Source organism: Callithrix jacchus, chromosome 8 (assembly GCF_049354715.1).
Source record: "Callithrix jacchus isolate 240 chromosome 8, calJac240_pri, whole genome shotgun sequence".
Taxonomy (NCBI): Eukaryota; Metazoa; Chordata; class Mammalia; order Primates; family Cebidae; genus Callithrix; species Callithrix jacchus.
In genome coordinates this window covers 66,894,312-66,921,260 of record NC_133509.1, presented here as the reverse complement: position 1 = coordinate 66,921,260, position 26,949 = coordinate 66,894,312, and the positions used below count along the sequence as shown (strand labels likewise).

Genomic DNA, 26,949 nt, shown 5'->3' with positions numbered 1-26,949 from the left:
AGCCAAATCAAGAACAAACTCGCATTCACCATTGCCACAAAGACAATAAAATACCTAGGAATACAACTAACAAAGGATGTAAAGGACCTCTTCAAGGAGAACTACAAACCACTGCTCAATGAAGTAAGAGAGGACACAAACAAATGAAGAAACATTCCATGCTCATGGTTAGGAAGAATCAATATGATAAAAATGTCCATACTATCCAAAGTAATTTATAGATTCAATGCTATCCCTATCAAGCTACCAGTGACCTTCTTCACAGAACTGGAAAAAACCACCTTAAACTTCATAGGGAACCAAAAGAGAGCCAGCATACCCAAAACAATCCTAAGCAAAAAGAACAAAGCCGGAGACATCACACTACCTGATTTCAAACTATACTACAAAGCTATAGTAATCAAAACAGCATGGTACTGGTGCCAAAAAAGAGATAAAGACCAATGGAACAGAACAGAGGCCTTGGAGGCAACATCACACATCTAACAACCATCTGATTTTGACAAACCTGACAAAAACAAGCAATGGGGAAAGGATTTCCTGTTTAATAAATGGTGTTGGGAAAACTGGCTAGCAGTGGTGCAGAAAGTAGAATCTGAACCCCTTCCTGACACCTTACACTAAAATTAACTCCAGATGGATTAAAGACTTAAACATAAGAGCTAACACCATAAAAACCCAAGAGGAAAACCTAGGCAAAACAATTCAGGACAATGGCATAGGCAAGGACTTCATGACTAACACCAAAAGCACTGGCAACAAAAGCCAAAATAGACAAATGGGACCTAATTAAACTCCAGAGCTTCTGTACAGCAACAGAAACGATCATTAGAGTGAACCGGCAACCAAGAGAATGGTAAAAATTTTTGCAGTCTACCCATCTGACAAACAGCTAATATCCAGAATCTACAAAGAACTAAAACAGATTTACAAGAAAAAAAAAAAAATCCAAAACAGGGAGAAGGATGGGAACAGACACTTCTCAAAAGAAGACATATATGAGGCCAAGAAGCATATGAAAAAATGGTCATCATCACTGATTATTAGAGAAATGCCAATCAAAACCACATTGAGATACCATCTCTTGCCAGTTAGAATGGTGAGCATTAAAAAATCTGGAGACAACAGATGCTGGAGAAGATGTGGAGAAATAGGAACACTTTTACACTGTTGGTGGGAGTGTAAACTAGTTCAACCATTGTGGACGACAGTGTGGCACTTCCTCAGGGTTCTAGAAATAGAAATTCCATTTGACCCAGCAATCCTATTACTGTATATATACCCAAAGGATTATAAATCATTCTATTATAAAGACACATGCACAAGTATGTTCATAGTGGCACTGTTTACGATAGCAAAGACCTGGAACCAACCCAAATGCCCACAGATGATAGACTGGGCAAGGAAAATGTGGCACATATACACCATTGAATACTATGCAGCCTTAAGAAACGATGAGTTCGTGTCCTTTGTAGGAACATGGATGAATCTGGAAACCATCATTCTCAGCAAACTGACACAAAAACAGAAAATCAAACACCACAGGTTCTCACTCATAGACGGGTGTCAAACAATGAGAACACATGGACATCGGGAGGGGAGCATCACACACTGGGGTCTGTTGTGGGGGCCAAGAGAGGGACAGCGGGGGTGGGGGAGGTCGGGGAGGAATAACATGGGGAGAAATGTCAGATGTAGGTGATGGGGGAATGGAGGCAGCAAACCAGATTGTCATGTGTGTACCTATGCAACAATCCCGCATGGTCTATACATGTATCCCAGAACCTAAAGTACAATTTTTTAAAAATGTGGCTAGTGTGACTAAGAATTTTTTTCAGTTTTATTTTAATTTATTTAAATCTAAATAGCCACATGTAACTACCACATTGGGCAACGCAGTCAACATAGTTATTTTATGTGTTACTTTAAAATAAAAATAATTAAATGTTCTGTTTAAACAACAACAATAAAACAACCAACTTGTTTCTAGCAGATAACTGGAAGATACAGGAATAAATTGGTCAACAACAGCTTTACCTAGAAAGCTGCAATGCCTGCAACATTAGGGCCAAGTGCACACTTTATACATATAGTTTCCATACTTTGGCATAATTATGCTAATTTGGCAAATTTCCTAGATACTAGTCCATTACTAGCAAATAAACAGGTGTATACAAATAAAGCTATATCTTTGGTGCTAACTCTGTAGAACAGGCCAGAAAGAGTGATAAATAGAAAAAAGCAGAAAACAGGAACTGGAACATCAAAGGCAGGATCAAGTTTTTTTTTAAGGATAATAAATTATTCATCTCACTGAGTGGATATGTAGTAATTAGATATCTCATGTTTTTTCCTGACAAGTTTTGATTATATCAAAATTACTGAAGCAACAAAATACCTTATTTTCTCATATACGAGCCAGTATAAAATTTAGTCTTGAGGAGTCAATGCAAACTAGCTAAATGCTAATCTGACTTTCAGACCTGCACAAAGTAGGAGGCATGTGTGTTTGTTTATAATTATTTTCCAATTCCAGTCCATTTGTAAATATAAAGCAATAGAGTAATTTCCTCCACTACCAGATATTAGCTAGATAAAACATAATAAAACCACTTTCCTCATTTATGTTATCTTCAACATTTTATTATTATAAACAAGATCCAGTAAACATATTCATATAGAAGGCATTTTTTTTTCTATATTTGGGATTTAAAGAAGCTTTCTTAAAGACTGAATTGGCCCAAATTGTAGCATTCTTAACAATGAAACTATAATTAACCAAGGCCCTCAATGAATTGGATCCCCCCTCCCTCTACTTTTTAGGAGGAAAAAAAGAAACCTCAAGAAAAGATACTGAAAGAAGGAGCAAACTTGCTGTGTAAATTTCTTAATACATCCAAATCTGTTGCTCTTACATGAAAATGGTATTTCAAGTGATGACTTCAAAAACGTCAGTTTATTTAATCCTGAGAAAGCCTTAGGTATGTTCAGTACTATGCACTTGAATTTTGGGAGAGAAAGTGTACTAATACATAGTAAAAACAAAATAGTATAATGGGAAATCAAATTTATTTTTATCTCATTCTGTTAACTAAAAATTTCAAACAAAATATGCCCTGCCCCTCACAGGCCTTGTTAATTGAGACTGTATTTCCTATATTTCATTGTGTTTTAATGACCAAAACCAAATTATAGAAGACTGTATTTTGACTGGTAGGATATATAAGTTGGCACAAATCAATCTCTCTCTCTCTCTCTCTCTCTCTCTCACACACACACACACACACACACACACACACATCCAGCTCACCCTACCACCATCACAAATCAGCAAGCAGTATTTGGATTGGCATAGAATCATAATCAGAACTACTAACATTTCATTTCATGAAATTAGAGAAATTTCAAAATTCTTCTAAAGAATGATCTTACTTGATTTTCACTTCAGAAGTGAATATTTACAGCTGAGGAAATTAAGGCTCACAGAAATTACTGAATTGCCTGGTGTCCAGCTTCAAGTAAGTAGCAGAAACAGGAGCAGAACAGGGCCTGCCATCTCCAAATCCTGGATGCTTCCCACTCTGCCTCACTCCTGGAACTAGCCAGCAGGCAAAAAGAAGGCATGAGGGTAGGCATAACAACTGACTATCACTAATTTAAGAACTCCTATTCCAGCATTGAAAGCTGGCCGATACTAAAGAGGCATCACGCTTTCATTGCTCTCAGTGTGCTTCTGAAATGTGAGGCAGTGTGAACTAAATTTACCACTATCAAGAAAAGGGGCCAGAACCTCTCAATATACCCTATAAATTCTAGAAGACAGCCCCAGTCCAGTTTCAAGAATACCTTCAACTATTTTAGCAGTTACTACCTACTTGCTTGGAATCTAGTTTGTTCTACTTAAATTAGATTATCAGTCTTCAGGCCATTTGACTCCAGGTAAAAATGGCAGTTTATTGGTAGGGCCTTTCTGAAGCCTTTCCCTTCCCTTTTTATGGGACCAGAGCTTTCTTCTCCATCAAAAAACCTCTTTTAAGGAAGTCTCAGGTTTTTCTTTCTTTCTTTTTGAGATGGAGTCTAGCTCTGTCGCCCAGGCTGGAGTGCAGTGGCTGCACTGCACTAACTTGGCTCACTGCAACCTCTGCCTCCTGGGTTCAAGCAATTCTCCTGCCTCAGCCTCCCAAGTAGCTGGAATTACAGGTGTGCACCACCATGTTCAGCTAATTTTTTTTTTAAGTAGAGATGGGGTTTTACCATGTTGGCAAGGCTGGTCTCAAACTCCTGACCTCAAATGATCCACCTGCCTCGGCCTCCCAAAGTGCTGGGATTACAGGCATGAGTCACCGTGACTGGCCTGGTATTGATGTAAATGGGAGTGAATGCATTACTTATCCCAATGATATTGATTTTTAATACCTAACCTCTGATTATAGAAAGTCTTTGTGGAGGGTAAAAGAAATTCAGTCATTGAAGAGCAGACTGGAGAGTGAATTTTTCAAGGTGAAGCTCTCTCCTGTAATCTTATCTTTTACCTGGGAATAACAGCTTCCCCAAAGCTCCTGATGCTCATATATGTGAGGAAATCTAATGCAAACAAGAATCTAGGTGTCTATCTTTTGCTAAACATAAGATAGTGGAATCAAGTATGATTGTTAATATCTCCCTTTCTCTCTCAGAATATTTCCATTTTGAAATCAGGAAAAAAGTGAACCAAAAAAGCAATATGATATAGTATACTACAGGTATTAACTTGAGTCCCCTGTGAATGGGCTTCAAAGGGTCTCTTGATATAGTATGCAAAATATTATTGGCATATGTGTGCAATATCTTGAGAAGAGTGTTTATAGTTTTCATCATATTCTCAAAAAAATTACCAATCTAAAAAGGTTAATACAGACTTTAGGGTTAGAAAGACCTAGTTTTTATTCCTAGCTCTGTCACGTTGTAGTCGTGTGACTTTAGGCAAGTCAATTACCCTCTCTGTACCTCCAGTCCCACACTAGAGGGCCAGGTATTATTTTAAAGATTAACTGAGACAATCCATGTGCTTTGAGGAAAAGAAAGCATAAAGGATAGGTAGCTCGCTTGCGTTGTTACTAGAAAAGTAAAAGACTTGAGAAACTTTAAGAGGAAAAAAGGGTCTTCATTCAGATGCAGAAAGAGTAGACTGGGGATCAATGCTATAAACTTGGCAAAATTTACAGTTTGCTTGGGGTGTACCTGATTATTGTCACAAAATGTTACAGTTAGAAGGTACTCTATAGTTCCCTCTGTTTATAAGGAAGAAGCTGAGACCCAGAAAAGAGAGACACTGCCACATTATAAAGTTAGTAATAAGATGTGGATACTAGATTTTGGTTCTAGTCCAGGCAATTGAGGACAAAGAGAAACTGCCACTGAGGTATCGTTATCCAACTACAAATGAAAATCACTCAACTTCACCTCATTTATAGATGTTTTTCCTTCCCTGAAAAAGGACCTTTTGTTCTGGGCATTATTAATCATAATGTCCAGTACATTTCTAGTTCTTCCTATTTGCTCTCCTTACTACAGAAAAAGCAGTGTGTGGGGGTAGATTTGTGACTGATTTAAATATGTTGGTGCACTTTTTTTCACCTTTGAAACCAAGAGTCTTGCTGTAGGAGCTGTTAGAGAGAATGCCATGAGTGAGCACATCCTCTCACTTGAACAGAGAATGCATGTAAATGAATATTAAGCTTCTAACTAGTCCAAGACAGAGGGAGTTGCATAACTCTACTTTCTCTCAAACATGATTATGTGATACACTGATAATTTTGAAGAACTGAATTAATAAAAGACTTTCAAAGGGTTTCAAGATTTAACTTGACCAAAACTTTAGCTTATATTAACGGGAGTCTGCTGTCTTTGAAGAAACTTAAAGTTACTCAATATCTCATTCTTATTTTTTTTAAATGTCAAATTTTGCTCTGGGTTAATTCCAGCAAAATTCTGCTTTTTTGGCCAAGCGCTAACCCCAAAGCTTCTGTGAACAATTACAATAATATTTAAATACTTGTGAATACATTTTATTATTTGCTGAAATGTCCTTGGGAAGTTATGGTTTCCTTAGTATGCCAATGCCACTTAGAGCAGAAGAAAAATTTAAAATCATAACACGAGGATTCAGTCAATTAGTTAACCAAAATAGAATTTGCAATTTTATACAAAAAAAGTAGGAGAAACTGCCCTTAAAAAGCATTTAGCTTTGTTTGAGGAAACTAGAAAACAACACATGAGAAAAGTAAGTAAGAATGGGAGGTAGTAAACACTGGTGCTAAATTATGTATGAAGAAACAAGGTGCTCTCAGAGCAGTGTGGGCTGAGTGTGCATGAAGCTTTTTCAGCAGGGAGACAAGTTGTTTGCTAGGCCTTGAATCACTAGTTTTAAGTCAAATATGGCTGAGAACAGTCGTGAATGTAGAATTCATGCGGTGATGTCTAGCTGGGTCATAATATGAGGAAAGGGAAACATAATCATCTTAAATAGTTTCATTTCAGAATAAGATTTTTTGCTATATTTGGCTAACAAGTCTACAAAAACATCAGTAAAAGACCACAAACAAACTAATAACTTGAGTGAGGAGTAAGACATATACCACGTTTGCCTTTAAAATAAAAGCAGAAACCATAAAATTCTATCAAATAAATATATTGTCTTTATAAAGTCTTGTGCTTTAAGTATCAATAAACTTGTTCTGGAAACCTGCAACACATTCATGGAATTGCATCTCTAAGGTGTACTGCATTTTAAAATAACCACATTAAATAGTTAAAAAATATTTATACTTTTGATCCTGTGGCAGACAAAAAGACAGTTACTTATAGAGCTATAGAAAATGCTAAGCTCAACAATCTTATTTAAAAAACAAAAAAAACAAGATGTCTATTAGCTGAGAAAATTTACCATTTTCTAACAATCTATTCTTACATGTCTATAACTTAATCTGTGACAGTAAAAAGAAATATTATTTTTAAAAATACAGACATCTCAGGTTTATAGCTACTGAGAAGAGACACATATAGATCAAAAGAAGCAGAAAGAAGAAAAATGAAAAGGAAACCTTGTATCCTACATACACAAAATAATATCTTCTGTATTAATCCATATAAAGTTTAGATTCATTTTTTATTTACCTAGCTCATTACTCATTATAAAATGTTTTTTTATAATGAGTAATGAGCTAGGTAAATAAAAAATGAATTATATAATCCAACAGAGGTGTGTATAAATATATATACACACACAAGGGAGAACTACCAGAATTAATGCATTTATATAGAATTGAACACATCAAGTCCATATGATATTTAGCAAATAGTTTTTGCCATTATAATGAGGTAACTGTTTACCCACTTATACAAATCCCACATTTGTCAATACAAAATATTGCACAGAAAATTCAAATAAGCTAAAATACATAATCTTTGAATCTCATAGTAATGACATCAAGTTATCAACCAATATAATTTACCTTTAAATATTCTTTGATGCATTACATATAAAATTGCAAATAGAACTTCTGAGGTGAGGATTTCTTCCTCAAATCAACCTAAATACAAAATGTCCAGCACATCCAGGAATCTGATTCAAACACTCAGATTTCCAGTATAGGTACGGAAATAACTTTCCCTAAGGAAGATCTGCCAATTATTTACAAGTCTATTAGTTTCTATGTATTTAATCAATAAAATAAAGAAAACATGTTTTATGCTAATTGTTTTCTTCTCTGGATTTCAAAATCATACAAATGTATCAACACAGATATATACTTATGGAACAGTAAAAAACAGCTGGAGTAATATCTCAAATTGAATGCTGTGTCCATGATTATGATATGATAGACACCAAATGAAAATAAGGGGAGAATCAGCTAGGCGCTACGGCTCACATCTGTAATCCCAGCACTTTGGGAGGCTAAGGTGGGCAGATCACTTGAGGTCAGGAGTTCAAGACCAGCCTGGCCAACATGGTGAAACCCCATCTCTTCTAAAAATACAAAAAAATTAGATGGACATGGTATCACATGCCTATAGTCCCAGCTACTCAGGAGACTGCGGCAAAAGATTTGTTTGAACCTGGGGAGGCAGAGGTTGCAGTGAGCCAAGACTATGCCACTGCACTCCAGCCTGGGCAACAGAGTTAAGACTCCATCTCAAAAAAAAAGGAAAGAACCGGGAAACACACTGAAGGATTAACCAGCTTGGCTGGCAAGATTTTTTAATGAAGCAGATGACATTTTAGGTATGATTCAGAGGATGTACAGCAATTTTTACATGCAGAGAAGTTTGGGGTAAAAAATGAGGTAATTTCCCAGAGACAGAAGAAACCATATTCCAAGATATGGATTTCTGAATAGGCATGGCTTGTTAGAGGTGCAGGAAGGGAAATGTCAAGAGAAGTAACAATGGGCCAGCAGGTCTAGATTTTGAAGGAAATTAGAGGCCACGCCCAAGCATTTGGATTCTGGGAGCATAGATAGAAGCTAATGGAAGTAAATCCTGCACTTAAGTGTTTTATGAAACAACATTTTATTCCTACTTATTTCCAGGATGGGAGCATAGATACATACATAAGAGATAGTCTCCTACATGGTATCACTTAAAGGACTCAAGAATCACCCTTGGTGACAATCTCTCTCCTCATCATGTAACTAATGCCTGACTCTCACCATTACAGAAATAGATTCCATTTTCCCTTTGCAGAGGTGAATGTTGAAGATACAGCCATTGTTAAACTATTGCTTGAATTACTTTATAGACCCTTTTGATAGAAATTACGTTTTTGGAAAGAAGAAAAAATGCAAGAAGCACTGAAGACCTTCTTCATAATTTGCCAAAGGCCAGTTTGTCAGACTTACTAATTCTCCAGTAGACCTTATACTCATTCCCTCTTTCTTGAGAGAACAGCAGATCACTTCTCATACTGCATTTCACATATTCCTTTTCCATTTAATATTTGGCAAATCTTCCTTACTCAAATATTGAAGAAAATTGATACACTAAAGTATCAGAAAAATAGAAGCAGCTTACACCAAAAAGCCCACTGATAACAGCCACATTGTTAAAGTGGACACAGAGGAGATTTCTATTCTGTTCCTTTTTATTCTATTCACATTCATACAAAGAAAAACAACCCTCAGCCCTAATACCAAGTGACAAGAGACATATAAGTTCAGTTTGAGCCGGATGAGGGCAATTTGAACTGAGAAGACCAATCGCCTCTAACTCCCCTGCTTGCCCTGTGGTCTGATGAACTTTTTCTTGCTTCCCACTTCCATCACCCAAGTCCAGCTACTCTGCACCACTTACTCAACAGCCTCATAACTGTCTCACATCTCTCCCCTTTCCAGATGAACCCACACACACATGCAAAATCATCCTAAGACACAGGTTTTTACCACATTATTACTTTGTTTATGGATGTCTTTATGACTACTGTATCAAGCCCAGGCTTCTTTGAGCCATTTTAAGTTTTTGTGGTCCTTCATAATGTGTTTCCACCAAGCTGTTTTATATATATGTACCTCCCATCATTCCTTGGCTCCAGACAAGAAAAGGACCATTCTGTCTTTCATATTCAAAACACCTTTGCCTATACAAAGATGTTTTATATCTCCCATACCTATACAAAGTAACCACATAAGGCCCTGCAGGTGGTACACTGCACAAATTCAACAGGTGCCATTCATATGTAACCTGTAAAACCATAGATGGGCAGCCCTCCTGTGCCTGGACTGCTCTGTAAGATGATTTCTAGTTCAATGAGTTGTTGTGAGACTCAAATGAGAGATAAATATTTGCTTTATCTAGATTGGGTTTTTCTTTTGTATTTAAAAAGCTAATACAGTAACATAGATAGTACATTAAAGTATATAGGCAACTGTTTGGCATGTACTTATTCCCTTCCTTCCCTTTGCTTATACTGACTTTAAGAAGTTACTCAAAAAACTGAAGAGTTCAAACAAATCAGGTAGAAGCCCTTGCTCCTGAGGAAAAAAAAGTGTATTTAAATTCTTGGCTGTCTGTTTGGAAGGAAAGGGAGAATGAATGGAACAAGCAAGATGTATTCAAAAACCCTCTGCTCTGAAGCATTTCCTTCCAGGTGTTATCAGCTTTGGCTATCCAACGGAATCACCTGGGGAGTCTTTAAAAGACTGATGTCTGGGTCCAAATATGGATTCTGAGGTGGCTGCTTTGGAACATGGCCTGGGCAATGGGTTTTTTAAAGCTTCCCAGAAGATACTACTGTGCAGCCAAGGGTGAGACCATGTCTCTACATATGCCATAGCTTGAAATCAATGGATTTGTTAACAGTTCTCATTAAAAATGTTCATTTCATGTTTCACTCACCTCCATGTTAGGATACTAGTCATTCACACTCACACTTTACTTCCTTTTCACTTTAATTAGATCATGTTTCCCCTCTTTTGAGATGCAAAATTTTGAAGATAGCAGAGTGGGCAAGGTAGCAGCATAGGTACCTTATTCAAGGTAGCTATGACATTCCTATTCAAAGGGACCCCAGGACTTCATCTATGTCCCTATTTCAAATTGCTCACATTCCTACTTATGATGAATTAAAATACACATAGGTTGGATCTTCTTAATATAATAAGCCCCAACCTTCACATCCATTCCTCTTAACTGTCTAGTGTAAGAAAACCAGATTTTTTTTTTTTTAGAAACAGGATCTTGCTATGTTGCTCAGGCTGGAGTGAAGTGGCTATTCACAGATGTGATCCCAATACTGATCAGCATGGGAGTTTTGAACTGCTCCATTTCCAGCCTGGTTCAGTTTACCCCTTCTTAGACAACCAGATGGTCTTCTGTTTCCAGGAGGTCACCATATTGATGTCGAACTTGGTGTGGACATCCAATTGGCATAGAGCATTACTGCTCAGAACTCCTGGACTCAAGTAATCCTCCTGCCTCAGCCTCCCCAGTAGCTGGGACTACAGGCACATGCCATTGTACCTAGCCAGAACTATTATCTTAGACTTTATAGCCACTCAAATTTCTCACTCCTGTAGAAGAGTATGAAGCCAGTGCACCAAAATAGAAAGAATATGAGACTTGAGGCTCAAAATACATGGTTTGACTCCCAAGTTGTCAAACCTTTTGAGACTCAGTCTCCTCATTTCTAACAGAGGGTTGTTATGAGGATTACATAAGATATTGTAAGTTAAACTCTTGTATATATTAGATACTCTATGAATGCAAGTGAAGTGAAAACTCTCAAGGCAAGGAAAGAGTTAACTCATATCCTACCTCTGGTGGATGCCCCTACAAATATCTAATTCCGTGGGAACACAAAAACAGATGGCTATTGTTGTTCAGTGAGAGCTCATGGTGACATTATTAAACAAACATCTTTTAGTAACAAAACCCAGTAACACCTCTGTAATAAAGTAATGCCAGTTTCTTTAGATTATTCTCAAAATCCTTTTATGAAATATATACTTTTCTCTAAACTGTTTTCATTATTTCTTTAAAATTGTATAATCTGTGATAATCATCAGTTTCCATGCTACTTTTGCTAATGAAAAATTATACAGCTAGAAAATCTATTAGACTGATTAAGCCACCCTGACAATTAATGCTTCCATCCTGAGCTCTAAATACATACTGCACATGGCTAAGATTCATGTATAGCCAAAGATCTCTCACAATAATGTGCCAAGAACCACCAACAGTAACTTTTCTATATCTTAACCAAGAGAGTTCATAAGTAGTCCAAAACAGGTGCTAGGTCTGAGGCTTAGATCATCTCCCCAAATCATGATGAAAATACATTAATGATTCAACAATCAAAAAAGGATTTATTTAGCACTCAACCTGTTTTCCAGCAATAGATGGGAAAGAGAGAGATATAATTACTTAACAATTAACTGAGATTTCCCCCCATAATTAGGTATTCTAAATATATAAAATTATCCATTCAAATATCAGATATCCTTTTTATTTTAACCATTTTTATTAGTTGATGATACCAAATATTCTTACACAATCTTAGCACTAATTGTATAAAAAGCATTTCCACTAGTAAGCACCATAATAAAACCACACTGACTATATACTTGACCACTAGTATCCAGCTTCCATAAGAAGACATCCCCTAAGGAGAACATACGGTCAGTCATTCAGACTACTATAACAAAACACTTTAGACTTGGAAATTTATAAACACTAGAAATTTATTTCTCATGGTCTGGAGGCTGGAAAGTCTAGGATCAAGGCACCACCAAATTCTGTGTCTGGTGAGGGCTTACTCTCTACCTCCAGGATAGCACTTTGTTGCTGCCTTAGCTCCCTGGAACCTTTCTTTATGATGTTACTAATTTCATTCATGAGTGTAGAGCCCTTATTACTTAATCAGCTCCTGAAGACCCCACCTCTTAAATACTATCACATTGGCAATTAAGTTTCAACATATAAATTTTGAGATCATAGGACCCATCAACCAAAAAAAGGATTACAGCCACAAATCTGGGCTTTGGGAAAATTATAAATATTAACATCCTCATACCTATCAACAAATATATCAGCCTCATCTTCCAATTTATAGAGATTTGGGATATGCTTTTGAGGTTGCCAATTTAATGGATATTTCATGTAAATTTTAATCCCATATAAGAATTAAAACAATAATGTTACACAAAACAGCACCAGATTACATTTCCTTGCATAATATGTTCCAAAATTAAAGTACATATCAAAGATCTTAAAGAAAGTTGGGAATGGCTTATAGCAGTCACTATCAAACTGTTCTGCCCTTGACTCAAAGAAATACATTTTTACACCATGACCAAAAACTTAGTTTTAATTAAACCAAGTTGTACAACATAGCACTTTTCATTATTCATGTAATCCTATTCTAATTCATTGTTTAGCTTTTTAATTCACTAAATTGATTTCACAACCTGCTAAATGGGTTAAGACCTATTTGTTGAAAAACAGTGGTCTAAAGGGCAAAAAGGAAAATGACTACTCTTTCCAGAAAAGAAAGATATTTTGTCTTCAATCTTAAACCAGGGCTTATTATATTTAAGATGTACTGGAAACCACTCAGAGATGGTATAAATTGAATGTTTCAGACTTTAACACACAGTCTAGTTAACATAAGATCAGAATCCTCCAAGCCAGTAACTTTTAATGTTAGAAGTTTAGTTCTACTCAGAGTTCATTCCCTTATCAAGAATTTATGAGAATCCAAGGGTGTGTTTAGATATGCCCATGAATCAACCCCGGTTGTTGCTCACTGTCACAACTATGGAGCCTAGATGCCACTGTTGTCACCTTGGTTGCACCACTGCCATCTTAGGCAGAGCTTACTAGTTATGTTCCAGCAGTGGGAGAAAGAGAATAACCTTTCCCTTTGTACCTGCTGAACAAGGCTTCAGCCACTAGGGAGGTCCTCCAAGTCACATCAATAGCGCTTTCCCCTCATTAGCTATCCACACTGTCCTGATGCCAGACAACTCACCATCCTCTTTCTTCCCCTCACACTGGGGCAGACTCCTTGTCCCATGATAACAGAGAACCCTCTCCCAGGAGCCCCATCATCCTTGGACTTCCATCATCTTCAGTCCATCAGGTCCACCTGATGTGCCAAATCCCAGTTTTGGAGAGGATTCAATCCTTTTTCCCAGTATGCCCTCCAGACCCCATGTGATCACTGGGTATGTGCATTCAGACGTCAGAGGCATCTCAGTCTAGGTACCTCAGTCTAGGTAGTCCAGGCAGAACATCTTGTAAACAGAGCCTCTGTTGACTATTCTAACTTTGAGAATCATGTCAAAATCAAAGGTATAGACCCAAAGCTCACGTGGAGGTGGCTTCGAATAGAACCAATCTAATGTAGGTTTTGGGCGAGCTGATTCCAGAAAGTCACTTCAAGACTTCTGTCTGTTATCCAGCCACATGATTTAGCCTGTGCTAGCTAGTCTACATCTTGCCTCTTTCCTGCTATCACATTTCCAGTGAAACAAATAATCTTCTCCCTAAGAAGACCGTTAATCAGGAAGCAGAGGTACCTACTTTGCCTCTTTAGCACCCAAATACATTAAACCAAACCAGAGGTCTCAGTTAAAATCAAAACCTTTTAAGGCTCTTTATCTGGTTTTCCTGTACAGCACAGCTTCTGAATCTAAAGAAGCGGGAGAGAGTCTAAATTTGGTTCAGCGGGTTTCTCATACTTCTTACTGAAGGATATCTGGAAGCTAAGAAGCAAAATATGTAGGTTGCATTTTCAGTTTTAAAAATAATGGGAGAAAATAGTATAGTATATTTCATTGTTTCCAATTTTTAATCTCTGTTTTTATTAACTCTCAAGAACAATCATTCCCCGGTGGGAACTTTATAACAGTTCTCTGTAGTTCATTCTGGAGGTAAAATTTCCCCTAAGAACTTGGAAATAAGGGAGATAAGAGTGGTCTCTGGGAAATAAACTTGAGGATCAACACAGTGCCCAGAAGATAAAATCACTTTTAAAGTAAAAGAGTGGCTCTGGGTTTAGAAGACCTGAGAGTATGCTTATTAACCAAAAGCATTATCAAAAAAGGAGTACAACAAAAAGGGGATGTGAGAGGGGCCAGGCACAACCATCTACAGAAGAAGAATAGATTCTCCTGGGCAGACTCCCCAGGCAAGACCTCTCAGACCCAAACCACTCACAGACCCTTTCTAATGGGAGAGCAATGCCCCAAACATATTAGGCTTTGATTCATCCAATGCCTTTGTCCTAATTCAATCCTCACTGAGCAGCCTTCCTTATGTGGGGAAAGAAGGCACTGATCACATAGGCTTGGACTCACCTATACAACCACAGATGTGAACTCAATCTTCTCTAAGTGCCTGACCCTGTCCTAGACAACAGACATACAATGGAAAATTCAACATTTCAGGTCCTTAAGAAAAATACAAACAAGCAAATAAATAAATAACCTCATCTAGTGATAAGAACCATTAAAAAAATAATGAAGGCCAGACACGGTGGCTCACACCTATAATCCCAGCACTTTGGGAGGCAGAGGCTGGAAGATCACTTGAGTCAAGATCTTCGAGACCAGCCTGGACAACATGGTGACATCCCATCTCTATCACACAAAATACAAACATTAGCTGGGCATGATGGCATGCACTTGTAGTCCCAGCTACTTAGGAGGATCTCTTGAGCCTGGGAGTCAAAGATTGCAGTGAGCCCAGATTGCACCACAGCACTCCAGTCTGGGTGACAGAGTAAGACCCTGTCTCAAATAATAATAATGATAATAATAATAAAGCTAGTTAATGGACTAGATGATGGCTGGGTGGTAGGCATTTTAAGAAGAGGGATCAGGAATAGCTTATTTGAAAAAGCGATATTTAATATAAGAGCAGAGACAGAGCCTACCCTGAGCATTTTCCAACTACGTTTTTTAAAAGGTTATGTATTGACATGATGGTAGAGAAGAGCATGATTAAAAGACTTAGAACCAGCAATGTGAAAGGGAGTATGAAGTGTGTAGACAAGTTAGGTAATGGGTAGCTTCTTTTTCTGTGCTAGCCCTTAATCATGCACAGCACAGGCCCTACTTCCTCACTGCCAATCCCTGCCCAAACCTCTCCCAGGCTTGTACCTCCAGATGTTAAACATGACTGTGCCTCTGGCTGATAGCTTGGTGAGGATCCAGAATCTGCCACGTAACAATGGGGAAAGAGAGCTTCTCCGCAGAGGGAACAGGGAAAGCTGTCAGAAGAGAGCAAACCCAACATTTCTTTGGAACTTACAGTGAACCTGGAGCTTTATGAACAAGGACAAAAGTACGGAAGCCAGGACCAGAGAAGCAGCAAAGAACAGAGTCACAGGAAAAACCTTTGAGTTTTATTGTAAGTCCAATAGGAAGCAGGGAAGTGACATGACCTCATTTACATATTTTTTATTTTTTGAGACAGAGTCTCACTTTGTCACCCAGGCTGTAGTGCAGTGGAACATGAGCAGCCTCAACTTCCCAGGCTCAGGTAATTCTCTCACCTTAGCCTCCAGAGAAGCTGGGATTACAGGTGCACTCCATTATGCCCACTAATTTTTTTATTTAGTAGAGAGGAGGCTTCACCATGCTGCCCAGGCTGGTCTCAAATTCCTGGCTCAAGCAATCCACCCACCTCAGCTTCCCAAAGTGCTAGGATTATAGTCTTGAGCCACCATGCTAGTTTACATATTTAAAAGATCCTATTGGCAACTGGAAAATAAACTGCAGGGCTGAAGGTAAACGAAGCAGCAAGATTAGTTAGAAAGTTCTAAAAGTAGCCTAGGCAAGCAGTGATGTGACTTGAGTAGGATGGCAGCGGTAATTCTGGGGAGAAGAGAGTAAATTTAGGGTATATTTTGGAGACAGCTTACCAGGACTTGTTGATAGACAAGTATGTGGGGTAGAGTCATGCTTTGGCTTAGCAGAGTGGTGACATTTACTGAAATTGGTAAGATTGGGAGAGGATTAACAGCTCTTTGATGGGCTTGAGATGCCCACTAGAGACACAAGCGGATATGCAAGTTAGGCAGCTGGGGCTCCTGGGAAAACATTGAGATGAATATATAAATTGTAAAATTAGAAAATTATCTGTGCCTAGATGACCTTCAAATCCATGGGCATTCCCATCCTTGAGATGGTTATTTTTCACTGTAATTAAATAAATTGAGTAACTTATCAAGATAGTGAGAGCCAAGCTAAGATGCCCCATCACAGCTGGCCATGCCCAGGCGGGGCTTGCCTATCTGTGTTGCCAAAGGCCTCCACTGAGAGCTGCTTCTACAGATTGTTTTGTTGTGTTTCTAAAAACAATGAAACTCTGTGCCCAAGTTCCCCTTTATTCTTATGGATCACTGTGGAAATCAAGAAAAGTGACATTTATTCAAAATATTTTTGAAAAAATGCACGACAGTGCTTATTTGGTGGAATAAAGAAATATTATGCAAATAAAAGAGAAACTTAGGCTGGGTGCGGTGGCTCACGCCTGTAACCCCAGTACTTTGGGAGGCTGAGGCAGTGGATCACAAGGTCAACAGATCGAGACCATCCTGGTCAACATGGTGAAACCCCTTCTCTACTAAAAATACAAAAAATTAGCTGGGCACGGTGGCGCATGCCTGTAATCCCAGCTACTCGGGAGGCTGAGGCAGGAGAATTGCCTGAACCCAGGAGGCAGAGGCTGCGGTGAGCCGAGATCGCGCCATTGCACTCCAGCCTGGGTAACAAGAGTGAAAACTCGGTCTAACAAAAAAAAGAGAAACTTAACTAAGCAGATTAAGGGACAGAATGGAATACCTGTGTAGACCTTTTTTGAGGCCACATGCAGTAACCAGGGCTCCCTGACTTTACACTCAATGTGGAAGGGCTCTCTATTGGTTAAGTAACCTAATGAAATTAGCCCCCCAAAATCACGATAGACTTCCTAGAATAAGAGGAACATAAGACAATTTATATTTATCCTCTTAATAGTTATTGATTGAGTAACTACTATGTGATTACTGTGTTGACTTCATGCCCTCCTGCGGCTCCTTCTTCGGCAGAGGAGACAAACCATACTAAGGGATGGAGCTAATGGGGTGGGTGTGAAATATCTTTTGACCAAGGTAAGAAGGTGATAGGCAGTTCCAATGAGAAAAAGACAAATAACCCTAGAGTTGGTTTCTCAAACACTAAATATAACCCTATGTTAATCGTACAAAAACTTTATATTCTTATTTGGAGCTAAAATTTAAATTTTCAGTTCTTAAAGTTATTAAAGTAATAATAAAAGTAATTGACCCATTAATGTTTTAAAGTTAATTGACCCATTAATGTTTTTATTAGCCCTTTACAACACTTTTTTTTTTTTGCTGAGACTTCTAAAGATATTTCCATTTTGTCCCCATTCTCCTTTATTGCTTACCACCCTTTCTGTGTTAAGTCTGAAAGATTCTAGAGAGCAGTAGACTTTCCTTAAAAGCCTAACCCTATATCTACTTATGGGAGCCACATGTACGTGTAGCCTGAGAGGGGACAGAGAAGGTAAGGGGGCAAAGAAGAGCCTCCAGATTTCCATTTCACTCTAACCTCAAGGATTTGGAGAGTTGCTATTCTGATTATACAAACCATGTTTCACAGACAATCAAGTCACTCCCTGCTGCCACAGCAGAAAGATGACTGGGGTTTGCATTCTGTTGACACTAACTCCTAGCCATCTCTCTGTTACCTTTTTCTACTTTTTTTCACAATAACCTGTAGAAAAGAGACACCAGGCTTGATCAACCTGGGAGAAGCCCAGTCACCTTTAAGATTTTGGCTCTTTTGTTCTCTCCCCCAACCCCACACATTTGAACACTTTCTGCAATGGAGTAACTGGGCTCAGGATCTGCTGAATCAGTGAGAGAAGGCTGAACCTGCTCTGCTCTAGGATCTATGCTTCGTTTTAAGTGCCCATCCTTCCCACTCAGGCTGATGGCTGCATCCTATAAATCATTTAAGTGTTAAGATCCGAGAATGTTTGACCTTTCATTTCAAATTACTTAGGACGAGTCAGTTTAGGTAAAGGAAGTTTCCTTAGTATCATTTCTAATCGACTAGAAATTTACCATGGGGTTTGTGGCCAGTGCCCTGATTGGTTATAAACTTGTCTTGCTCTGCAGGTAACTGACCTGAGTATGTATTTCCCTCAAGGACCTGGGAGAGAGGATTGACTATGGCAGGGCAAGGTTCACCTTATCCTGAGGTCCCTAGGCAAAAACTCTATTAATAACACTCTTTACTAGCACCTACATTTCATTATTGCCAACAGTCAGGGTCTTAAAGGGCTTCAGAAGCCACAGACATTTTTTTTAATGTCTGAACTTTAGGTGAGTTGTTATAAAATCACCTTTGTTCTACATGATGCATTGAGCCTGGATGAAACAACTCATTCTAAAAGAACATTGCCCTTCCCTACTCGACCAGCATTCATTGTTTTCCACAAAGGCAGCATCAGCTTTAACAGAAGGTAATAGTCATATACACAATCACAGCTGAGTTTGATATTTTACCTATGAGAATCTTTTATCAAACCCTTTGTAAGAGTTTTTAAATACTTTTATTCTTTATAACTTATTTTGATATGCACAAAATGCCCCTCCCTTTCCCCATTTCTCTGTACTATCACCAAAGGCCAGTTTGTATTCTAAATAATCAGCACATGAAGTAAAATCAGAAAAGAATTATTTCTTTCCAAGTTTACCTATAAAGATAATGGTTTGAAACCTGTTACCATACTTTTCTTCCTGAACAATTCCTCATTGGAAATTACAGAACTCAGGCTGCAGGTTTCACAGCCTTTTGAAAACTTCTATCCTGAGAGTATCACAGACCTCGCCTTACCTTTAGCTGAACTAGATGAGCATCCACATGCTTGCTGTCCGAATCCTGCTGGACTGAGTAAGTTAGGTCTCGGACCCTCTCTGAGGTCATCCGGAGCCAGGTCTCAATTTCAGGTAAGTGGAGGACAATCTTCCAGTCAGCCCCTGTGTGTAGTGGGGGTGGCTTTTCATACTGCTGGTCAGAGTCCATGTCCTTCATTGCCTCTTCTCCCTCACCCTGCTCCACAGTGGGTGTCATGTTGATGGCCATGGGTGAAGCATCAGTAGCCATGGGATCCAGGTCCTGAGACCTCAGTGGGGAAAGTGTCACGCTCATGGTTAACATGGAGAAGTCTAAACCTTACTTCTTTCCAAAACAGCTGAAAGGCAAGAGGAAAGAAGAAAGCAAGAGTCAGTCAAGATTGCCAAATAAAGAAATGATACTTCACAGAAGAAACAGGATTTCTAAATTAAGCCAGATTTCTAAATTAAGAAACCATAGCTCATAATAAAAACAGAAGAAGGTGTTTTGCTTTTCTGCATGGTAGTCCCAAGAGCCAGGAAATAACATGAACACAAAACCATTGTGATATTGACTACTCTCCCCCCACCACCCCCATCTATTCTTCCCACATTTCTTAGTAACAAAATCCCGGTTGTTAGCTCTTCATATTCCTGACCAGAACTTAAAACTACATTCCCTATCTCCTTTGCAGCTATGTGTAGCCATATTCTGGCCAATGAGATATAAGTGGAATTGCTGTGTTGAGGTTCTGGGAGAGCTGCTTACAGGGAGCTGACTCAATTAGGAAGGGCCCCCCTTTATGCCCTTCTACTTTCTTCCCCTTCTTCCAGCCTGTAATGTGAACTTGATAGCTAGCAGCTGGTAACTCAGACCCAGAAAGGCCTTTGAGTATGATGACAGGATGGGGGTGCATGGGGGTAGAAATATCGACCCCACATGATAACAAGGAACTACTGTACCAGGTCTGATTGCTGCCCTGGACTTCTTTTATGTGAGAGAAAATCCAAACTTTTATCTTGTTCAAGCCAGGGTTATATTGGGTTTTTCTATTATAAGTATCCAAACATCGTTTTGACTATAAAACCAACATATTCAATACATGGGATAGCTACAACAGAGGGAAGATGTTCTAATTACAAAAAACCCTGAGTTGAATTCAACAGATGTGTTAAATAATAACCTGTGACAATCCCAAATCTTTACTTTCCTAGAAAGTATAAATCATGGCTTGTACTGAATTGATCTAATTAACTCTCAATGTAAATTATATTAATAAATGTTAATGGTTATATGGAATTTTTAGAGGCTTCTGGAATTTTAAGGGTAACAAATTGCTCTGAAATACATAAACAGTAAAATATTACAAATATGTTAAAATAACATAAGTATAATTCATTATAAAATAAGGTTGCTTTTTCTGATAAATTGTATTAGTTTAATTATCCAGCTCTTAAATTTCTTTTTCTTCTGGAACCAATCTAGTATAAAACAACAACTTTTAGCCTTTTGTACTTTAAAATAAATAAGCACTATTTTTATTTTTTTAGACTTTTACAAAAATTTTTTTTTATTATATTTGGGCTCTGGGGTACATCTTATGCACATCCTGCATCCTGTAGGACTGTTGTATAGGTACATACATGCCATGGCGGTTTGCTGTCTCCATCCCCCCCACCCCCAGACCCCCCCACATCACCTACATCAGGCATTTCTCCCGGTGTTATCCCTCCCCATCTTCCCTGCCCCCCTCACTGTCCCTCCCCTCCCCTGCCCTCCCCCACCTAGCCCTGTGAGTGTTGTTCCCTTCCCTGTGCCCAAGTGTTCTCATTGTTCATCACCTGCCTATGAGGGAAAACATGCAGTGTCTGGCTTTCTGTTCTTGTGTCAGTTTGCTGAGAATGATGGTCTCTAGATTCATCCATGTCTCTACAAAGGACAGGAACTCTTCATTTTTTATGGCTGCATAGTATTCCACAGTGTATATATGCCACATTTTTTTTGTTCAGTCTATCATCGATGGGCTTTGGGTTGGTTCCAGGTCTTTGCTATCGGAAACAGCACCGCAATGAATATACATGTGCATGTATCTTTATAATAGAACGATCTATAATCCTTTGTGTATATACCCAGTAATGGGATTGCTGGGTCAAATGGAATTTCTATTTCTAGATCCTTGAGGAATCACCACACTGTCTTCCATAATGGTTGAACTAATTTACACTCCCACCAACAGTATAAAAGTGTTCCTTTTTCTCCACAACCTCTCCAGCATCTGTTGTCTCCAGATTTTTTAATGATTGCCATTCTAACTGGCGTGAGGTGGTATCTCAATGTGGTTTCTCTAATGACCAATGATGATGAACATTTTTTCGTGTGTTTATTGGCCTCATATATGTCTTCTTTTGAGAAGTGTCTGTTCATATCCTTTGCCCACTTTTGAATGGGTTTGTTTGTTTTCTTGTAAATGTTTTAGTTCTTTGTAGATTCTGGATATTAGCCCTTTGTCTGATGGGTAGATTGCAAAAAATTTTTCCCCTTCTGTTGGTTGCTGGTTTACTCTAATGATTGTTTCTTTTGCTGTGCAGAAACTCTTAAGGTTAAAACTCTTGTCTGTTTTGGCTTTCGTTGCCATTGCTTTTGGTGTTTTAGTCATGAAGTCCTTGCCTGAATAAGCACTATTTTTAGTCTCAGGAGCAGCTTCTTCTGCTCAAGGTAATGAATTTCTTTTTCTTTTATAATTTTTTTTCTGGTTCTACATATTCAAGGTAGTTTATACCATTACTCCTCCAACGATGAAAGGTGACTGACCAAAAGATCGGAAATTAAATGTGATTGTCAAAAAGTAGCTCATATCTGTAAAGTAACAAATATTCAGCAAAAAAGCAAAATTATTTTTACATACCAAAATAGAGGGGAAACTTTTAAAAATGCTTCCAAGTTGGCTAGAAACATGTATCTTTTCATACAGGAATGAGGAGTAGAAATAAAAAAGGTTTGTTGAGTTGACAAAAGCCTGAAGACTAAGTTACTCCTATGACATATTTTTTCAGAATCTTTCCAATACTGCAGCATAATCCCTTTCCCTAATTTCTTGGGCATCTAACTTTTGAGTTAAATGATGAGAAGAATTACAGATAAATTTTTTTAAATTTGTAAAATAAATTTAAAAAATTTTTTTTACTTGCAAAAAGCAAAATATATGTCATAAAGTAGGTTTATCACTTTGATGACTGTCTTAGAGAATGGCTTCAGGCTTCAGTTCAACAGCTTTCTCCACCTGACTGCAAAAGACAGAAATCCATACCCCACACATTTTTCTTTCCCATGAATATCAGGCAGACACACCAGATTTTTAACCATACTTGTATTCAGTTTTAAAAGCAACAATAATACTAAACCTGGCTATTAAAAACAATTAGAAGATAACAAAATTTCACTGACAGGGATAAAACTCCAGGAAGAGTGAGCTACCATACCACTTCTTCATAAGCCATACCATAGCCTCAGACAGGCTGATTCCAATTTCCCCAAAACTCACTGTCCTTTGAGAGTAAGTTTAGAAGCACAATCCCAGAGAAGGAATCTGATACATAAGGGTTAATAGTTAATAAGATTCCTAGTTCAAGAATATGTAACCAGTTACAAATGAAGATACTGGTGTCACAGTGGTTCCCTCTTTTAGGAAACCAGAGTCACTGAAACTAGAAAACTGAATGCTGAGCCAGGCCATTATACAGTGAACTGTTTAAGCTACACTCACACATATATACTCACCTGCAAAACCCTGTCCACAAGCCCTGCACAACTGAAAAACAGTGCTTAGTAACTGTGTTTTCTCTGAAACTCCTAAATCAAGGCAGGGCCTTCTTTGGAATACACATCCTACTGTAAACTAAAAAGCACACCAAAGAATTAGCTCAATGCAATTTATGCCCCAACCTGCAACATTTCCATTTATACCATCAGTCTGTGCACTAAGCACACTGCAGTTTTGTATGATTTGGGGCAAAACACTCTACACATTTCTTGGCCTCAGTTTCTTCATCTGTAAAATGATAAATTAAACTAGATAGTCAGTAAGATCCCATTTGCCCTAAGAATCTGTGACTGCCTAGGATAATTTATCCAGAGATATCAAAGCTCTTAGAAGCTTCCTGCCTATCCTGAGAGCTGTGAGCTACTAAATGATGGTTCTCTATTTTATCAAAGCATACAAACATTGTTGATAAATGTGTCCTACTTAATGAAAAGGAATAAATTATGATTATGAAAAAAGCATTTTGTAAGTCATTATTTACACATTTTCTGTTGTTAATTCTTCCCAGAGAAACAAACATGTGAGATTCTCCCCTCTAGAAATTTGCCACTAAGACTGACAAAACAGATATAGTTATATATGTAGAAGACAAACCAGAATAAAAATAAAAATATGAAATAAAAGCATGGAGAGGAGAGGATGTGCATCCTACCTTAGTAAAATACAATGAAATCTTACATGCAAGCTAGCTAAGCAAAATTTTTCTTAACTATAAAACTTCAACCTGGATGTGATGTTTCCACATTTAACTAATCAGACTATACACAAGAGAATTTCTATAACTCATAGAAATAAAGCAAAGCATGCTTTACTTAAGTTTCATTTCAACTTCTATTTAGTTTCCCTCACATATACCTTTGCCACTAGGAAAGGAATGCTACATGTGTCATTAAGAACAGCAAGCCTGGGTAGTAGCAAAAAATGGATTAATTGCCCATTTTCATGAAAAGCAATTACTACAAACATTTTTCAATTATAGTAGTTCACATTTAAATGTAGCATACATGGATAGTCATACTTTATTTCTGATTTTAACAAAATCATATCTGATTTTAAAGATAAATAATTCAAAAAAAATGTTTCCAATGTGGAAACCTATAGTCACAGTCTTTGTGAATATTCTTCCTGCCCTTATCAGGACTATTCAAGTTTCTTTCCTATTAAACTAATTACTCCATTTGAATGCAAACAGAAAGCAAGAAATTGAGCACAAGTCTTTATTTCTAAATACTATAAGTTTTGAATTCTTTTTTATAAGTCATCTTGTAATAATATTCCTTTCTAGTCACAGTGACATTTTTTTAAAAGCTTAGACTACAACTTCTGATGGTGAAAATAAAAAAATTTGACCAAGTGCACACAGGTACCCACTGAGTTACAAATCTGGCTCCAAGATGGTGTGAAAGGAGTGATCGGCCAGCTTTTTGGAACTCAATGACCTCTCATCTCCCTCCCCCTACATCAAATGCTTGTCTGCAGTCACCTTTCCAGCATTAGCGATAATACCACCTTTATCCCAGCTGCTGTTAAAAATAACATCTGTCAAATCCTTTCCTTTACACAAATTCAAAGAAGAGGCAACCATTAAAGTGCAATAGCTGAAAGCAGTAATAATTTTAAGACATTTTAAAAAATTATAAAAGCGTTTTTCTACCTTACTCTATCATCCTATAGAAACATTCCATGGATGGCTTACTAACACGGACTGTTTCCACGATCTTGTGTCCACAAGTTTGGGTTAGAGCCTGATGTTAGCAGAATCAATTTGACTTGAATAAACAGACATATTTAAATCAGAAAAGTTGATTCAACCAAATCAGGAGACAAAAGTTCAGCTACATCACCATCAAAGCTTCCCACCTCTCTCTCCTTTCTTTGACAATTTTCTCTCTTAAATAAAAGAACAGAAAAGCCGGGTATCTTGCCAACTATACTCACTGTAAATGCTTTTGTCCCTAATGGTCCTTCAGGATTAATCATCTGGCTCCTCCTCTCTCCCGCTGTTTATCTTCTTGTGGCCAAACAATACAAAGGCCAGTGACAGGGCTGCACCATGCTGGCAGGACACTGGTGCCAGTAGAGCACCAGCTTCATACTCCGTTAGTGGCCTAAATCTCTTGCTCAGAGAGGGCTGCTATGCAGTCCCTATTTGGAAGCTAATGTATAAGCTCCAGGATTGTGCAGTTATAGGCAAACCAGCAGTGATGAGTGTGCTGAGAAAAAGGAAACAGTTGCCAAAACAAGGATCACTGTGGAAAAGATTGTTTGGGTAGACAGAGAACTTCCAGTCATGGTTCAGAAGAACCAAGACTATACTCTCAAAAAAACCAAGCAATCTTAAAGCAGGATAAATCATGACCAGCTGACGAAGCCAACTTCAGCCAAATAGATTCCTGCTCTGCCTCATCAAGACACTGTTTTTTCCATGTAAGAGCATTATCATGAGTACAGTTTGAGAGGCAGTCTTTTCATCTTATCAACACTAAGCCTAAATTCTTATTCTCAGTCTTTCTGTGCCTTGCTTACTCCTTAAAACATAAGCCAGTGATTAAAGAATAATTCTAGTCAAATTAACAGATGTGCTTGCTATGTAGCACGTATTACAGAAGTAGAAAAATTATATTAAACATTACATAAGTTTCCTTTTTCTCCTTCTCCATTTCTTCTCTTATATTCTTATAACCACTCTTCATAGAACCTATTCATATAGACATTGAATTTAGAAAGAAAAAAACTCCTCTGGCCTGTTTCAATTTTTATCTAAGGTTGGCTCTTATAATTTTATTGCATTAAGGAAAAACAAAGAAACTCAAGAGATATACCCTGCATCTGATTCCAGGATACCAAAACTGGGCTCTGTGTATAAAACATAAAAACAAGTTTAATAAATTGGTTAATTAAATGCCACTGCCTAGGAAGATGAATGAGGATATAATTCATCACTTAGTTTTAAATCTTGCTGCCTGTCTACCTCCCAGGCCTCTTTGTTGGGTCTGGATCTGGGAAACTTTAAATGGTTTTAAGCTCTTAAATAGAAGAGGCAAAGAGTTGCTGCCAAGCATTAAGTTAAATTTGTACTTAGGGAAAAAGTTAAAGTGGCTTCTGTAAGATGCGCCTAAGAAAATGTCCATAATTGCTGCCTGATGCCCCAGTGGGGAAACAGCCTGTCAGTAGGGGAGCCCAAACAGATTTCCATAATTTAAAAGATCTTCTCCAGGTTATCATTGGTGTTTCTCTCTCTCTTTTTCCCCCTTGAATGATTCCTTTTGTACAGCTGTGCCCCTCGGCAAGGCAGATGGGTGATTACATTGTACTAATCACTTAGAGACCATCTCCTGGGTCTTCCCTCAAATACCCGCTAACTCCTTTGCCTAGAGCACAATCTTCTGTCAACTATAACACACTTAATCAATCATCTTCTCCCTTCAAACCTTCCTCCTACCCCTCTCCCCAATTATTCAGATCTTCCTGTGACAGGGATACCCAGACTGACTCAGATACTCATTATGCCTCCCTGTGCTTTCTTTCCTCCCCCATAGCAGTCAGTTCCTATCACACAGAGATTCATTTGGCTGCTTCAGGCAGGCAGCGGCAGTGGCACCCATGGTCATCAGTATGTGGACCCGGATGCAGTGAACACTAGTGAGCATTCAAAGGCATTCTATGTATATATGACTCTTCATATTCACCGTCAAGGACATTATAACTTTATAGAAACAATCTCTCTCATGTCTCTCTCTC

The 26,949-nt window shown here is 38.1% G+C and overlaps 1 protein-coding gene across 3 annotated transcripts in view; it reads right to left on the bottom strand.

The window, feature by feature from the left end:
- Positions 1-26,949, bottom strand: part of AKAP6 (A-kinase anchoring protein 6) — a 549,073-nt gene that overhangs the window by 416,269 nt on the left and 105,855 nt on the right. For all 3 annotated transcript variants that reach the window (XM_035260318.3, XM_054239865.2, XM_035260317.3), the window contains one exon: positions 19,389-19,746. In XM_035260318.3, the coding sequence (XP_035116209.2) occupies positions 19,389-19,712 (324 nt within the window). In that variant the 5' untranslated portion in view covers positions 19,713-19,746. The remainder of the gene's footprint in view (positions 1-19,388; positions 19,747-26,949) is intronic.